The 18,278-nt window shown below is 40.6% G+C and overlaps 1 protein-coding gene across 2 annotated transcripts in view; it reads left to right on the top strand.

Annotated features, from left to right (window-relative positions):
- Window positions 1-18,278, top strand: part of LOC109930588 (ankyrin repeat and fibronectin type-III domain-containing protein 1-like) — a 745,821-nt gene that overhangs the window by 21,731 nt on the left and 705,812 nt on the right. For both annotated transcript variants that reach the window (XM_048609794.1, XM_048609793.1), the window contains exon 2: window positions 7,915-7,986. In XM_048609794.1, the coding sequence (XP_048465751.1) occupies window positions 7,970-7,986 (17 nt within the window). In that variant the 5' untranslated portion in view covers window positions 7,915-7,969. The remainder of the gene's footprint in view (window positions 1-7,914; window positions 7,987-18,278) is intronic.

Raw genomic sequence — 18,278 nt, 5'->3', positions numbered from 1 at the left:
CCCGAAACGTCAGCCTCTCTGCTCCTATGATGCTGCTTGGCCTGCTGTGTTCATCCAGCCCTGCACCTTGTTGTCTCGGATTCTCCAGCATCTGCAGTTCCTACTATCTCTGTTTCTAGGAATCAGTTGTGTTTAAAAGGGTTAAATGGGGATGTTAAAAAATGGCAGAAAATAAAATCAACCATTTTAAAATTATTAAGTAACTGAGAAAACAAACAGTTAAGTTATGCTAAGTTGAAAATTGCTAAAGATTAAACTCAAGGAACAACATAAGGTGAATGCATTGGAAAAAATATTAAATGAAATAAAAAGCTTTTTCTTTAGAGGTGCATTCATTGTTCAGAAAGTATTACTGTAGTCATAACTGTTTATTTGCAACTAACTTAATTAGAATTTTCATTTTAATACCCAGTTTAATATAGAATAGTTTTCTCTGTACACCCTATTGTGAAAATTATGTTTACTAGCAGTTTAATTTATTATAATTCACATGTATAAGAAAGTACGGTGTGGTTTTTAGCAGTGATTCCACCTATACTTTGTTCTTTAGTCAAGTGAGAAGATGAGAAATGGCAAAAGTGAGGGGAAAATCCCTTGCATTGTAGTTATATGCTTATCAAATAAGCTTGGAGAAGATGAAATCTCTTTTGATTGGAGAAGGCAAGAATTAAAAAAAAACTATGAAAACTTTTCCAACTGATCGTGAGAGAAATGTGAGTGTTTGGAAATTGGCTGTCCTTCATTCAGTGCCAGAGAGAGAAATTGGTGTAAGAAGATGGGGTGCCATTGATGGAAAACATCATCTGTTATGACGTTCAGACGCAAAGGTTCAGTTTCTATCATTGAATACTGCATCTGTCATTCAATTCCTGGTGAATGCCTCATGTATATTATGAAATGACAGTGCAAGAATTCCTCAGCAAGATGGATTGTTACATTTTAGATTCCATGGATGAAATGGACATTTCACAGGTTATAAAAGAAGGGATCATGTTGGATATAATCCACTGTACAAGGAATGTGGTGATTCTCATTTGCATCATTAGTGGCTTTAGAAATTATGGACTGGATTTAATGATTTGTTCAGCTAGTGTAGGGTGTCTTTAAAGGTGATGAACATGCCTGCTCACACCTGTGACAAAGCCTGCTGGATTAAATGCTAATTAGGTGGAGGCGCATGCTCAAAGGGCCAAATGGCCTACTCCTGCAGCTATTTTCTATGTTTCTAGGCACTTATGTGGCGAGTGACAAACTTCTCGCCTTATCAGGTCCCTTGTTGGTTAAGTACCACCTTGCCTGAAGTTGCTGGCTGATTTTTTCAATGCAAGTCAGTTGCCACTGAAAGCACTTGCACTTAAACTGAAAACCAGGAAGGCATGGCCTACTGCTAAATCTCAGACCCTTCATCAGATTTCCAACGTGCACCTTAATTTTCTCAATTTTAGAAATATAATTAATGTGATGAAAGTGCTGTTATCCGAAAATAAGATGTAGCTGTCTGGCTGCTTTCCTTTTTCAAGTTTCAAGCACTATTGGTCCCTTAAAGGACCAAATATCCTTATTTTCTAAGTGAGAAGAATATTATTGCCAAAGAAGGATTGCAACAATGGTTCACCAGTCTTGTTTCCGGGATACAGGGCTGTTCTATGAAGAGAGATTGGGGAAATTGGGCCTAGATTCTCTTGAGTTTCAAAGAATGAGAGGTGAACTAATTGAAACCTTCAAAATACTTAAAGGGATAGGATAAATACAGATAAGATGTTACACCTGGTTCAGGAGTCCAGTGCTAGGCAACACAATTTCAAATATGGGGGAAGCCACTGAAGATAATTTGTTTTTAGCCAGAGGGTTGTGAATCTTTGGAATAGTTTTCCTTAGAGAGCTGTGGAAGTCATTGAGTATGTTTAAAGTAGAGATTGACAGTTTTAAAAATACTAATGATATAAAAGGGATATGGGGGCAATTTGAAAAAAGCATTGAAGTGGATGATCAGCTATGATCTTATTGAATGACAGAGAAGTCTCAACGGGCTGAATGACCCACTGCTGCTCTTGTGTTCCTGTGTATAAAGTTATTCTGCCTTTAATAAATAGAGTGGAAAAGCTTTTCTTATTTAATTTTGATGATTAAACCACAGCCCTTAAGAAATATTTTCTCCTTCAGCTCCCACAAAAATCTGGGCATATAAATTTAGAGGTGAATCAAAATTGACTTCTGTTCCAAGCATATGAAATAGGAGCAGAAACAGAGCATTTGGCCCCTTGAGCCTGCTTCGTAATTCAATAAGATCATGGCCAATTTATTTGTGTTTCAAATTCCATGATCCCGTCTACCCCTGATAACCCTTGATTCCCCTGCCTGATCAGAATCTATCCAAATCTGTCTTAAAAATATTTAATGAAGGCCCCCCCACTTCACCACTTTCCGAGGCAGAGAATTCCAAAGTTGCATAACTCTGACAAGAAGAATACTCCTCAACTGTGTCCTGAAAGGATGACCCCCTCATTATATAACACTACCCTCTAATTCTGGACTCTGGACTGGCAAACAGTCTTTCATGTCCACCTAGTAAGACCATTCAAGATCCTTCAATCAAGTCATCTCTGTTCTTCTAAACTCTAGTGGAAACAAGCCCACCCTTTCTGAACTTTAGTCATAAGATAACTCGTTCATTCTAGATATCAATCTTGTAATTTGCCTCTGAACTGCCTCCATTGCATTTATATCCCTCCTGAAATAAGGGGAAGAAAATTGCACACAGTATTTGAGATGTGGTCTCACCAGTCGGGTTTCATCCAATTACTTAAAGCTTTTCCAAGTGCGCAGCTGTTATTTCTTTATTGATTGACAGATGTCAAGCTGGGTAACTTGTAATTTCCTGTTTTCTGTCTCCCTTCCTGGTTGATGGAAGCTTTCTTGAATCTAAGGAATTTTGGAAAATTAACACCAATGTATCTCGTGGTTCATTAACAACCTTTTTTAAGACCCAAGAATGAAGTCAATGGAATGGGAGACTTGTCAGCTGACAGCTCCATCTGTTTGTTTAGTACTTCCCTTATGATTGTGATTCTACTAAATTTCTCTCTCCCTTCCATCTCTGGTTTACAACTATTAATGGATTTTTTTATCTTCCCTGCTATCTAGGCATGCCTTAACTTTGAAGTCATTAATTAATCCTGTCACATTACACAATACAAAGTCTAATATGACCTGCTCTCTGGTCAGTTCCAAAAGGTGCTATTCTAAGAAACTACCTGGAAAACATTCTATGAACTCCTCATCAAGGCTGCTAGTGCCAATCTAATTTTTCTAGTTTATATGTAGATTAAGGCTACCTATGATTATTGCCATTCATTTATGACAAGCACTCAACATTTATTTTTGTGTACTTTGTACCTCATTGTGGTTACTGTTAGGGAGTTTATGGGGTAGTATATTTGAACTTTAAGAAAGTGTTTGATAAAGTCCCACATAAGAGACTATTGTACAAGATTAAAGCGCACGGGATTGGGGAAGTGTATTGAGATGGATAGAAAACTAGTTGGCAGAGGGGAAACAAAGAGTAAGAATTAATGGGTCCTTTTCAAATTGGCAGGCAGTAACCAGTGGGGTGCCACAGAGATCAATACTGGGACCCCAGCTATTCACAATATATATTAATGACTTAGATGAGGGAACAAAATGTAACATCTCAAAGTTTTCAGATGATGCCAAGTTGGGTGGGAGAGTGAATTGTGACGAGGACGCAGAGATCCTTCAGCATGATCTGGGTAGGTTGTGTGAGTGGGCAAATCAATGGCAGATGCAATGTAATTTGGATAAATGTGAGGTTATGCAATTTGGAAGCAAAAACAAGAAGGCAGATTACCACCTGACTGGCTGTAAATTGGGAGAGGGGAGTGTGCAGCGGGACCTGGATGTCCTTGTGCACCAGTCGCTGAAGGTAAGCATGCAGGTGCCGCAGGTGGTAAAGAAGACAAATGGTATGTTGGCCTTCATTGCAAGAGGTTTCGACTACAGGAGCAGGGATGTGTAGTTGCAGGTATACAGGTTCTTGGTGAGGCCACATCTAGAATATTGTGTGCAGTTTGGTCTCCTTTTCTGGGGAAGGATGTCCTTGCTATTGAGGGAGTGCAACGAAGGTTTACCAGGCTTGTTCCAAGAATGGTGAGACTGATGTAGGATTGTTTTCGCTGGAGTTCAGACGAATGGGGGGGATCTCAGAGAGGCTTATAAAATTCAAACAGGACAGGGCAGGGTAGATGCAGGGAGGATGTTCCCGATGGTGGGTGTGTCCAGAACCAGGGGTCACAATCTGAGGATTCGGGGTAGACCATTTAGGACAGAGAAAGGAGACATTTCTTCACCCAAAGAGTGGTGAGCCTGTGGAATTCATTACCAATGATGCCAAAACATTGAATGTATTCAAGAGGCAGCTAGATATAGCACTGGGGGCGAATGGGATCAAAGGTTATGGGGGGAAAGCAGGATTAGGCTATTGTGGAGCAGGTGGAGCAGGCTCAAAGGGCCGAATAACCTCCTCCTGCTCCCATCTTCTATGTTTCTATGACCATTCCCACTTGTGAATTTCCCCTTCTATTCTCCATCTCTGCCCAAACTGATTCAATGTTTTTGGAATAGATTTGTAGCTTGGGTTGTGGGTATTGAGGTTGGTTGGCTCGCCGAGCTGGTTTGTTGTTCTGCAGACGTCCTGATCTCTTGAACCAAGATTATCTCTAACTGTTGCACAAATGGCATGCTTGATTAACAGTACTACTCCCCACCTCTACCTAGTTTTCTATTTTTCTTGAATGACATATAATATAATGTGATAAATATACCCCTTAACATTTAGGATCAAATCCTTGTCAACCCGAAGCCATGTCTTTGTAATGGCTATCAGGTTATATTTATTTGCTTCAATGTGCACTATCGGTTCATTTATTTTGTTATGAACACTGAAAGCATTCAGATTCTTGACTTTTACTATTGACCTTTTGTTATCTTTGTAACATCTTGTCCTGATTGCTGGTGTATTTCTCGTTTTTTTTCTCTCTGCCCTTGCTGACATTCGCTGACCTTCCTTTCCCATATTACTATTTTCCTCACTTACCTTGTACATTTTCTTTTGATATACCACATCTTTCTACATTTGGTCCTTGCCCCCACTATTTAGTTTTAAACTTGCTCTACTTATGTAATTGGCAAGTATATACAAGTATGGTTCAGGTGTAGACAGTTCTAACAGTACAAGTCCCACTTTCTCTAGTACTGGGGCCACTGGCCCATGAACAGAAATCCACTTCTCCCACACCAGTCTTCAAGCAACGTATTCATCTCTTTAACTTTATATGCACCATACCAGTTTGCATACAGATCAAGTAATAATCCTGAGATTGCAACCTTGAGGGTCTGGTTTATAATTTAGTGCCTATTTCCTCATACTCTCTATGCAGATCCTCTTTCTACCTATTAGCACATACATGGAACATGATTAATGAATTCCGTGTCCCCAACCCCCGCAACTGCAAGTTCTTTTCCATCCTGAGCAGATGCCCCTAGTCCTAGAACTGGGCACGCAACACAACCAACTAGGCTGTCAGTCTTTGCTGCAGACAACTGCGTCAATCCCTCTCACTATACAATTACCTACTACTACAATTACGAGCGACAACAACAATAACAAAAACAGGTATTGCTGGAAAAGTTCACCAGATCAGGCAGCGGCTGTGAGAGAAATCAGAGTTAACATTTTGCATCCAGTGACCCTTCCTTGGAATTACGTTGTGACATCCCTCGTTGCTCCCCACTTATGTGGCTTACTGCAGCAAGGTTCCATGTACAGTTTGTTCATCCATCTTGCAGTCCCTGCTCTCATCCAAACAGACCTCAAACCTAGTGGACAATTGCAAAGGCTGATACTCCTGCGTTACTACCCTCTGGGACTCCTTACCAGCTTCATTCACAGTCACACCCTCCTGTTAGTGATCACTAACCAAATCTGAAGATCCTATCCCAAAAGTGTGACTGCCTTCGTACAAAGAATCCAGGTAACTTTCTCCCCTGCCTGATAAATTGCAGTGTTTATAGTTCAGAGCTCATGAACTCTGAGCTGAAACTGCTTGAATTTGAAACACTTACTGAAGACATGTTTGCCCTGAATCACAATGGTATCCAAGAGCTTCTATGTGCTGTAGTTTTGATGCTTCACCTGAACTGCCATGCTTAATGAGTCTTAATTATTTAATTGTAATGTTCACTTACTTCTATTGCATTTTCTATATTTTGTTAATTTTACCACTAATTGGCTTACTATGTTAAAATGTAACAGTGGAAACCCTTTAATCACTTACTATATGCTCACCAAATACTACCTCCTTTCTTTGTAGTACAACAAGAACAATTCCAGTTAGTTCCAATGAATGTTGTTTGGCTTGTGGAGAGATGATTTACTGCATAATGAAGATGATAGAAGCAATGTTAATGAGTTTATCTTATTCTAATACACAGTGCCAGTGATTTATATGTTACTGTGATTTGCTTAGTGTTTTTGTAGTACTATTGCGTTTTGATTGTGGCAGTGCCTAGTTATCCATTTTCTCCTAGTTGACAGAATAGCATTGATAGACAGTCAAATGACCAACAGCAGGAGACATTGATGATATTTCAGAATCTGTGACTAACCTTGGTTTACCTGCATCAGTGGCAACTACTAGTCATGCAAAGCTGTGATTAGTCAGGTGTGTTGCCGACATGAGTGTCACTAGCTGCTCTTGTACTGGTCCCTTTTTGCCATTAATGATGGCAATTTCCTCATGGTGTTCACTTTTTATGTGAACATACGGGAGGCATTGCAAAACAGCTCATTTCTTTCTGCAAGCATAATTGAGTAAGTTGAAGCTGGCTACAAGTACATCTGGAGGTGAATGCCAAAATCTCTGGAGTGGTACTGAGTGCCTTCAGAAGCGATGAATTTCTTTAAGGCCTGTGTCAGTAACGACCATTGCAGATTCTAATGATGTTGTCACTATTTAGAGACAGATAATCATTACTGTCTGACGTTTTAAATGAAAAACCAGCAAATAACAATTCATCCACTCTTTCACTGTTGTGTACAAGAAGGAAGGTAACCCAGCAATATGGTACTGTAACAGCCTACATGTGAAAGTGGCTCCATTTATTTCTAGGCTCAGTCAATCAGTGTGGTTACTAAGCTTTGGTCTCTGCCAGAGTTGTCCAAACATCAATTACTACACATGCTATCTCTTCTTCACCAATATACTGATTATTTATCCTCTGTTTTTTGATCAATATCATTGCTGCTTATATTACAGTGTATGCACCTTTGCATGTGCCTTCCTGTTAATTGGTGTCTTCAAAGTCAAAAGCTTTTAAGGGTTTAGCACATAATCCAGATCTTCAGTGCAATTTTGAGGGAAAGCTGCATTATGTGAAAATGTCAAATCAAGACTGTTGCATTGCACCTTAAAAGAGCCATTTAAAGAACAGAGTGTCTTCCTGCTGTCTTGAATAACCTTCCTCCGTCAACCAACACCATGTTAATGGTTGTTTGCCTTATTGAATTTCAGGGGATGTTCAAGTCTGTGTGGGTTGAATTTGCATCAAGCTATGTCTACCTTTACTAACCTATTAGGTACCTTGGGTGAGCACTATTGAATTTTTAATAAAATACATAAGCTAAATGTTAATATAAATAAAAATACAAAATGCTGGAGGTACCCAGCAGGTCTGGCAGCATTGCAGAGAAACAATATTACGTTTCAGGTTTATGATCTTTCTTCTGAACTTTTACCATAGATGTTAAGCATGTATTTTGTGCAGGAAAATTACACCTTAATTTTCTTGATTTCCCTCTACTGGTCTTCAAAACTTGTTCAAATTCTTTTCTTATAGATGGGTTTTTGCATATTGTCTTGACACACGCTGGATCTCAGCAAGCAGCATCAACATGGATCTCCTGAAAGGGTAGAGTACAACAATACATTGTTTGAAAAACCTACATTGTGCCAGATATCCATGGTGAAAATGTGGAGGATTGCCCTTTTTTGTTCTGCAGAAGAGGCAAAGCTTTTGTTTCGTTTGCTAGTGTACCCTTCTCTAGCTCTCTTAGAGACACTACATGTGAAATTGTATTATCTAGAATCAATGGCTCTCCTCTGTACTTCACATCCCAAGAGTCATTCTTGATGTGTGATTTTCATCTGTTCTCATGCTTTTCATTTATGGGAAACCTGGGAATCTGTGGCCAATTTTAATGCCCTGCAACTCAGCACAATTGGGGATCAAATCTGGAACATTTTTGATATATATAACTTAGTACAGAGTATAAGGCATAGAATATAAAAGGAAAGAAATGATGCTACACCTCTACAAATCATTGGTCAGATCACATTTGGAGTATTGTATTCAGTTCTGGGTACCTTATTTAAGGAATGATGCTAAAGCCCTGGCGTGAGTGGAAAGGAGATTTACTAGAATGAAACCAGGAATGAGGGATTTTAGAAATAAGGAACAGTTAGAGAAATTGGGCTTATTCTTCTAGGAACAGAGAAGATTAAGAGGTGACCTATTGTGGTGTTCAAAATTCTGAACAATTTTGACAGGACAAAGAAAGATGTTCTGTTTCTACAGGTTGGTATGTCAGTAACTAAGAGTCACAATTTCAAGATTGTCAGCATGAGAGCTAGGAGTGAGATGGGGAGAAATTTCACTACTTAGAGAGTTGTTAGAAATTGGAATACGCTGCCTGGGGGAGTGATGGAGGTGGATTCCATTCGAGATTTCAAAAGAGAGCTGAATATATATTTGAAAATAGTGAAGTTAGAGGGCTACAGAGATAGGGCTGGAGAATGGAGCTAGCTGGGTAACTCTTTTGGGAGCCAGTGCAGAGTCAAGAGTTGAACTGTAAAATTCAAGTAATTCATGTTTCTAGTATTAAGTTAGACATTGCATTTATCCCTGAGCCTTAAAATAATTTTATGTTGTTAGGATCTGTGAAGGTAATGCTGTGATCCTAATGAAGAAATTGTGCTAATGGCAGCTAGGTTGGGAGAATGCCTCCTATGTTTGTTTCATGTATTAATTAACTCTGGCTTGTACACATACTGTAGTTCTTTAATCATTGCTAGGTCAAAATTCCAAACTTCCCCACTTTCATGCATCATAAGACTATTCCATCAAAAAGATTGAAGTGATTCAGAAGAAGCCCCACATGAGCCATTACAGTTTGTGTTGGGCCACAAATATGGTCTGCTAGTTTTGCTCAAGTTCCAAGAAGTTGTCTTAAAAAAGAACCAAGCCAACAGCACATCAGTCGCAAATACCTGCATGTTCATGAATTCACTTCTTGTGTCAACAACAATGTTTTATTTCGATACAGTCCAGAGATATCAACATTGTAAAAATTAGAAAAATTAGCAAAAATTAGAATATCGAAGATATCATTGTATGTGTACCAATTTTTATACCATACATCTGGGATCATCAATTGATGCTTGATGATGTATTTGTGGTACTAGGGATGCTAAGTCTGGTTTCATCTGAGAGGTTGCATTACTAAATACCCTGTCTCCAACTATCCCACTCCCATATTTAATTATCCAAGCAGATTAGTTTTTGTTTCGTCCCTGGGGACTGATTAACTCAGATTACTAGACAGTTGGTCTGCAATGCAGATAGACGCCAGCAGTGTGGATTCAGTTGCTATTCCAGATGAGGTCATCATGAAGGTCCACCTTCTCAACCTCATTCCTTGCTTGACACATAGTGATGCTCAGCTTAAACTCACTACCAGTCATCTTGCTGTAATGAGAGAGCAGCCATGGTCTTCTAGGACTGTTGTCACTTCCATGATAAGCTAAATGCTTCTAGGTAGAATCTATACATACAGTTTTAACTCAGAGTTTGATTGCAAACAACCAAATGCAAAAAAGCCACCAACCTTCCTGACTGACTCTTCGTTATATACATTTCAATAGATGTTCTTAATCCTTTAAAAAGAATTGGCCTTTATTGTCACTTATACTCAATGAGTATAGTGAAAAGTTTATATGTCGCCACTTACACTGCAAACTTAGGTTCAGAGGTATCTTAGGTACAGCTTATTTAGTTACAAGATCTTAGACAATACAGGAATGAAATGTCCACAATGCAGAAATAAAATGTCAGAACAATAGACCATGCTGGGTCCTAGCTTCCAGTCGGCATTGGGCCCTGTCTCCAAAGCTTCACCTTGAGGATCATGAGGCTGGGAGATTGCTTCAGACCGCCATGCTGGGTGGAGGATGCCATGTCGGGAGGCTGCTACAATATGCGGGGAGGCTGCTGTGCCAGGCTGGGAGGTCCCCATGCCATACCAGGAAGCTGCTATCCAGACATGTCATGACACACCTCTGGAGCAGGTGGGACTTAAACACAGGCCTCCTGACTCAGAGGTAGGGGCATTACCACTACACCACAAGAACACGTTATATACATTTTAATATAATTAGCTAATTAGTCCATAAAATCTTTGCCTTATGACCTTTAACTTTTAGGTATTTATCATCCTATTAAGAGAATTACATACTAACTTAGACAAGCAAAATCCTGGCAGTCATACTCATGGAATGATACCTTATTGACAATGTCCCAGACATTATCATTACCACCTCTAGGTATTGTCAGTCCCACCAATAGGACACACAGGCCAAAGATGGCAGCACAGTGGTACAGAATTAGGAAGGAGTTGCCCTGGGAATCTTTTAACATTGACTCTGGACCCCATGAAGTCTCATGACATCATATGAAACATGGGCAAAGAGAACTCCTGCTAATAACTATCTACCACTTCACTTCAGCTGATGAATCTACTTTTCCATGTTGAACACCAATTGGACGAAGCACTGAAGGTGTCATGGGCACAGAACATACTCTGTGAAGGGGACTTCAATGTCCACATCAATAGTGGCTCGGTAATAGCCAAGCTGGCCCAATTCTAGACTGGGCTGTGTCGAGTGATGATGGAACCAACAGGTGGGAAAAATCTACTTGACCTCATCCACACCAATTTACCTGACACAGATGCATTTGTTCACGATGGTATTGATAGGAGTGATCACCATACAGTCCTTGAGGACATGAAGTTCTGTCTTCACATGAAGGATACTGTCCATCATGCTGTGTGGCACTAAATCGGATAAACTTCAAATTAGTATTTCTAAACTGGGCATTCATGAAATGCTGTGGTCATTGGCAGCAGCAGAATTTATTCAACCACTCCTGTAAGCTCACGGCCTGACATATCCTCCACTGTACAATTGTCATCAAGTCAGGTGATCAACCCTGATTAAATGAAGAGTGCAGGAGTGCAAGCTAGAAGCAGGACAGGCATACCTAAGTATGAGGTGTCAACCTGGTGGAGCTACAGTACATGACAAGTTGTATGCCAAACAGCAGAACGAACATGCAATAGACAGAGCTCAACAATCCCCACAACCAATGAATTGGACCTAACTTTTGTGGTCCTGCCCCATCATGAGTGGTGGTAGACAATTAACCAGCAAGCAGGAGGATGAGTCTCCACAAATACCCATAGTCTTGAATCTACATTCAGCCAGAAGAACCAGGTGGAAGATTTATTTTGGCCTCCTCTGAGGCCTTCAGCACCATAGATGTCTGCCTTCAACCATTTTGTTTCTCTCCACATGACATCAAAATGTGTTTGAGGGTATTGGATATGCAATTTAAATAGTACTGAAGACATGTATTCTAGAACTAGCCATCCCCTAGACAAACTGTTACAGTGCAGCTGGAGCACTGTCATCTATTTGACAATTTAAAAAATTGCCTAAATATGTACTGTGAACAAAATGTAGGACAAATCTGACCCAGCTAATTACTGCCTTATCAGTCTACTCTCAATCATCAGCAAAATGATGGAGGGGGTTGTTGGCAGTGCTATCAAGTGACACGTGTAAAAGAATAACCTTGATGCTCAGTTTAAGCTCTGCCCGGGCCACTTGTCTCCTGACCTCTTTGCAGCCTCGGCCTAAACAAGGACAGAGAGCTGAACTCCAGAGGTGAGGTGATATTGACTGGCCTTGACATCGACGTAACATTTGACTGAATAAAGCATCAAAGAACCCTAGTGAAGCTGGAGTCAATAGGAATCAGAGGGAAAACTCTCTACTGGTTGGAGCCATACTTAACACAAAGTATGATCGTTGTAGTTGTTGGAAGTGAATCATCTCTGCAATAGGATATCAGTGTTGGACTTCTTCAGGAGTTTTAGGTCCAACCATATTTAACATCATTGTCCTTCCCTTTGTATTAATGTCAGGAGTATTGCTGTTGCCGATGTCAACACCATTCATGATACTCATATACAAAATAGTGCATACCTCTATGCAGCAAGACCTGGTTTGGTCTCATAAATGGCAAGTTATGGCAGACCTCTGGAGCAGGTGGGGTTTAAACCCAGACTACACAAGACCAGGCACTGACTATTTCTGAAAAGGGAGAATTTATATTGCCTCTTGATGTTCAGTGGCATTATCATCGCTGAATACCCTACTCTCAACATTTTGGAGTTTACCATTGACCAGAAACTGAACTGGACAGCCATTATGATACTGACTACAAGAACAGATAAGAGGCTAGGAACGCTGTGGTGAGCGACTCATCTCCTGACTTCCTAGTGCTTGCCCACAATCTGGAAGGTACATATTAGGAGTGTGAAAGAATACTCTCCGCTTGCCCAGATGAGTGCATCTCCAACAAAACTCAAGAAGATTAACACCATCCAGAAAAAGACAGCTTGATTAGCACTCATTTATCACCTTCAAGATTCACTGTCTTCATCACAATGCTGTATGTGTACCACCTAGAAGATGCACTGGAGTAAATCACTAAGCTCCTCTGACAACAACTTGCAGATCCATGACCTAAATAGAGTCCCTACAGTGTGCAAGCAGGCCATTCGGCTCATCAAGTCTATACCGCCCCTCCAAACAGCATCCATCCAGTCCCACTCCCCTCTACCTTATCACTGTAATCCTGCATTTCCCATGGCTAATTCACCTAGTCTGCACATCCCTGGACACTACGGGCAATTTAGCATGGCCAATCCATCTAACCTGCACATCTTTGGACTGTGGGAGGAAACCAGAGTACCCGGAGGAAGCCCACGCAGACACAGGGAGACTGTGCACACTCCAGACAGACAGTCACGTGAGGCTGGAATCGAATCCTGCCTGGCGCTTTGAGGCAGCAGTGCTAATCACTGAGCCACCGTGCTGCTCCTACCATCTATAAGGACAAGGACAGCAGATAAATGGGAACACCACGACCTCTGAGTTCCTGTTCAAGCCACACGTCATCCTGAATTGGAGGTAAATTACTGTTCTTTCATTGTTGCTAGATTAAAACCCTGGAACTCCCTTCTTTACAGTACTCTGGGTGATTCTACATCCCAAAGATTGCAGCCATTTAAGGTGGCAGCTCACTTCCACCTTCCCTATGGCAATTAGAGGTGGGCAATTAATGCTGGCATAGCTGGTGACGGCTGCATGCCGTCAATGAATAAAAACAAGTAGGGAATTTGCTGTTATTTTTAATCTTATCATCAATGTGCTAGGGAGGCCAGAAGTCTGAAATGAAAACACTCAACACTGAAGGGGTCTGTGAGTATCTGAGCGAGGAAAACAGTAACTTACAAAACATTATGTTCATATAACATAATATAATCTGGTATAAAAGAAAACACATCCAAAGGCAATCCATAAAAGCATTGTAGAACAATATATGATGCTAAGTCATGTAAGGACATATTAGGCCAAGCGACCAAAATCATTGTCAAAGAAGTGGGTCATAAGGAATGTCTTAGAGGAGGAAAGCAATATGGAAAGGCAGACAGGTTTATGGAGGCAACTGAAGGTAGAGCCACTCATGGTGGAGCAAATAGAGACTAAAATTAGATGAGCACAGCTATCTTGCAGAGTTGTAGTGGGAAACAAATTATAAGGCTAGGAAAGGGTGAGGCTATGGATCAGCATACTCGGGGTGACAGGTGACCGAGACATAGTGTGACTTAAGACATGGGTAGGAAAGATTTGAATGACCACAATGACCAGTCAGGCTTTTGTTTGAATTGGAATAAGCAAGATTTCAGCAGCAGATGAACCAAGATAGGGGCAATGTCTGATTAACAGATGAAAATGGGTGATTTTCGTGATGGCATGAATATGTGGTTGGGTACTCATCAGTGTGTTGTGATGTAAGATGTTGATTTATATATTTTGATTTTTTTTTGAACTTTGAAGTATGGCATATTGATTTTCTTTGTGTCTAAAGGGTAATGTTTAGCTTGTAAGTATTTCTATAGCCATTGGGGCAGAATTAGAACATCAATTTGGCCCATCAAGTTTATTCCGCTACTTGATCATAGCTGATATGTTTCTCAACCCCATTCTCTGCCTTCTCCCTGTAACCCTTGATCCCCTTACCAATCAAGAACCTATCTCTCTCATAAATACACTAAATGACTTGGCCTTCACAGCTCTCTGTGGCAATGAGTTCCACAGTTTTACCATCCTCAGGCCAAAGAAATTCCTCCTCACCTCAGTTCCAAAGAGTCATCGGTTCACTCTGAGGCTGTGTTCTTGAGTCGAACTCTCTCCTACTTGTGGAAACCTCTTCTCCACATCCATTCTATCTATGCCTCTCAGTTCTCTGTAAGTTTCAATTAGATCCCCCTTATCCATCTAAATTCCATCAAGCACAGAGCCAGAGTCATCAGTCACTCCTCATATGACAAGCCCTTCATCCCTTATAATCATTCTTATAAACTCCTCTGGATCCCCTCCAAGGCTAGCACATCCTTTCTTAGGTTAGGGGCCCAAAACTGCTCATAATATTCCAAATGCAGTCTGACCAAGTACACAGCCTGTACAGCCCCAACAGTACATTTCTGCTCTTGTATTCTAGTCATTTTGAAATGAATGCTAACATAGCATTTGCCTTCCTAACTGTCAACTGAACCTACATGTTAACCTTAAGAGAGTCTTGAACGAGGACTCCTAAATCCCTTTGCCCTTCAGAGTTTTGAAGCCTTTCCACATTTAGAAAATATCTAGGCCTCTATTCTTCCTATCTAAGTATGTAACCTCACACTTATCCACATTGTATTGCATCAGCCATTTTTTGCCCACTTTCCTAGTGTTGCGATTGGAACCAGGTGGATCATGTTGACTATGTGATCTTTGATTGGAGTTGTTAACTTGGGCCAATCAAGAAAGCCCTGGATGACCAATATAAACAGGAGATCTGCTTGACACTGGTTCTTTTGGTCACATGTGTTTTTCCTGGTGATGGTATGTTAATAAAGTTATTACTACACCTGGTGCTTTTTTTAACTGTGTCTCACACCTGCACATACACAACATTGTGCTGGGGAAAATAAGCACTACTGCTGTATGACAAAAAAACAGGAAATTTAGAATCTCCTCAGTTCAGGGGACTGACTCTGAGCTGGCTGGCCACAGCAGTGTACTGTGCACAAGCAAATAAAGGGTGACGTGATACTGGCCTCTGTGCAGTTATTTCACCTGGACTGTCCAAGTCTTTCTGCTGCCTCCCTACTTCCTCAACACTGCCTGCCCCTCTACCTACTTTTGTACCATTTGCAAATTTATCAACAATGCCCTTAATTCTTTTATCCAGAACATGAATAGTTGTGGTCCAAAAACTGACCCCTGTATAACTCCGCTAATCACCAAGTGCCATCCTGAAAAAGACCCCTTTATCCCCACTCTCTGCCTTCTGCCAGTCAGCCAATCCTCTATCCATGCCAATATTTTTCCCCAATGCCATGGGCTCTTATTTAGTAGCATCCCATGCAGCACCTTGTTAAATGCCTCCTGGAAATCGAAATAGATCACATCCACTAGGTCTCCCTTATCTAACTTGCTTGTTACCTCCTCAAAGAATTCTAGCATATTTGTTAGATATGGCCTCCCCTTGACAAAGCTATATTGACTATTTTATCATGCACTTACAAGTACTCTACAATGTCATCCTTAATAATGGACTCTAAAATCTTAGATATGACCAAGGTCAGGCTAACCACCCTATAGACTCCTGTTTTCTGCCTCCGTCCCTTCTTAAACAGGGATGTTACATTTGCCAAATTCCAGTCCTCTGGAACCCTCCCTGACTGCAGTGATTCCTGAAAGATCATTCCCAATGTCTCTACAATATCCTCAGCGATCTTTTTCAGAACTGTGGGGTGTAGTCCATCTGGTCCTTGTGATTTATCCACCATAAGACCTTTCAGCCTCTTTAGCACCTTCTCCTTAGTGATAGCCACAACACTCAGCTCTGCCCCTGACTCTCTCGAAGTTATGGTATTCTGCTGTGTTTTCCAGTATGAAAATTGATGCAAAATGTCTATTCACTCCCTCCACCATTTCTTTGTCCTCCATTACTACTTCTCCAGCTTAATTTTCCCGCAGTTCAATGTCCATTCTTGCTTCTGTCTTACCTTTTAGATACCTAAACAAAAACTCACCATCTACTTTTATACTACTAGCTAGCTTACTCTCATATTTCATCGTCTGCCCTTATTGCTTTTTTGGTTACTGTATGCTGGTTTTTATAGCTATGGTGGCTTTTTTAAAACAGTGTCAGTGATTTCCAGAAGAGTAATAAGTTTTTTGTTTACACTGGAAGAGTTTATGAGTGAACAAAATAAATAATATAGTGCATTAAACTTTCAGATAGAAGATTCTGGAATTTTTTGGGGCTTAGGAGACACACCATTGATTGAAAAAAAAAATTGGGTTTCAGTTGGGCAGTTCTGCAGGGTTTTTAGCTGAAGCTGGATGTGTAAGGCAGTTGCTCCCGAGAAAATGAGGAGATAGTTTAGAATTGTCAAAAGTTGGTTACTGTCATGTTGGAAGATCTGGAAAAGTTCCAGACAAGAAGTGTTTGGTTAAAGCATGGGGCAGTTATTTAAAATTAGGATTAGAATTAGAATAGGCTTATTGTCACATGTACTCAAGCTCAAAAGTACAGGAGTATAGTAAAAAGTTTACAATTTTGCCCCACGTGGCGCAATCTTAGGTACAAATCTTAGATACAAAATAGAGAGATAAAAAAAAGTTACACTGCCTTACAGTTAATCATAGCATAAATTAGAAAAATAATTACTAAAGTAAAAAGATTAACATTACAGAATTTCTATAAAGGGCCTATAGTAGATCAATGCAGGGGGCTTCCATACATGGTTTGACTGTGCTTGCAAGCTACTGACTGCCTGCACCAGTCCCCAGTCCAATAACTGTCCCTGCTGTGGACATACTGGCCATCCTGCACCGCTCAGGCCTCCAGCGCGCTGGCTGTCCCCAAACCACTTGGGGTATATTGGCCATCCCCAATCTGCTTGGGCATCCAGCTGCTGACCGTTCCCGCTCTGCTCGGGCCTCGGGCTCTGCTCCATGCCTCCAACCCACTTTTCTCCTGACCTCAGCCTCTCCAATGTTGTAACCACTGTTCCAAGGTAAGTTTTTTTTTAAAAAGCTTAAGAAAAAGTTTAAAGACAGCGAAGAAAAAGAACGAGAAAAGAAAAAAAACAGAAAAAGGATGGAATGGATGAGCCTGGACTGAGGAGCCCAGACACTGCCTACTCCATCACCGCTCTCTTGGAATATTTGAAGCTGAGAAGGGTTGTACTCAGTTATTTGTTAAACAGAATGGGGACTAGCAGATTCTCATGACTGAGGATTGAAGCCACACCTAAGTCAAGGTTAGGTGGGATAGAGAAGGGATTTCTCTCTGGTGTTTGAGTACTGTAATGCTATGGGATTAATGGGATTGTATTTTTCTGTATATTTTGGAATCTTTAAATAATGGAATCTTTAAACAGTTGGCTTGTTCTATTTTACCTTTGTCTCTTTTGCATTATAAACTTCTCTTTTACTGTTGAAACCAAATTTGCAACATTGCATAATTATGACTGAATTTGAGAGTGAGGAACCTGGGTCAGAGACAATTGTGTTTAACTTAAATAAGGGAACTACAATAAAATGATACACATACTGAGACACACAAACACACACATATACCCCCTCCCACACACACCCACAAACGCACAAATTGTTAGACAGAGATAGACAGACGTACACAGAAATAGAGACAGAAACACACGCAGACACAGGGGCATGCACAGCCACACATATACACAGAAACAGACACACAGACACACAGAGACACAGACATAT

This window comes from Rhincodon typus, chromosome 21, assembly GCF_021869965.1.
Source record: "Rhincodon typus isolate 14 chromosome 21, sRhiTyp1.1, whole genome shotgun sequence".
In the NCBI taxonomy this organism is placed as follows: domain Eukaryota; kingdom Metazoa; phylum Chordata; class Chondrichthyes; order Orectolobiformes; family Rhincodontidae; genus Rhincodon; species Rhincodon typus.
This window is presented reverse-complemented; position numbering and strand designations above follow the sequence as displayed.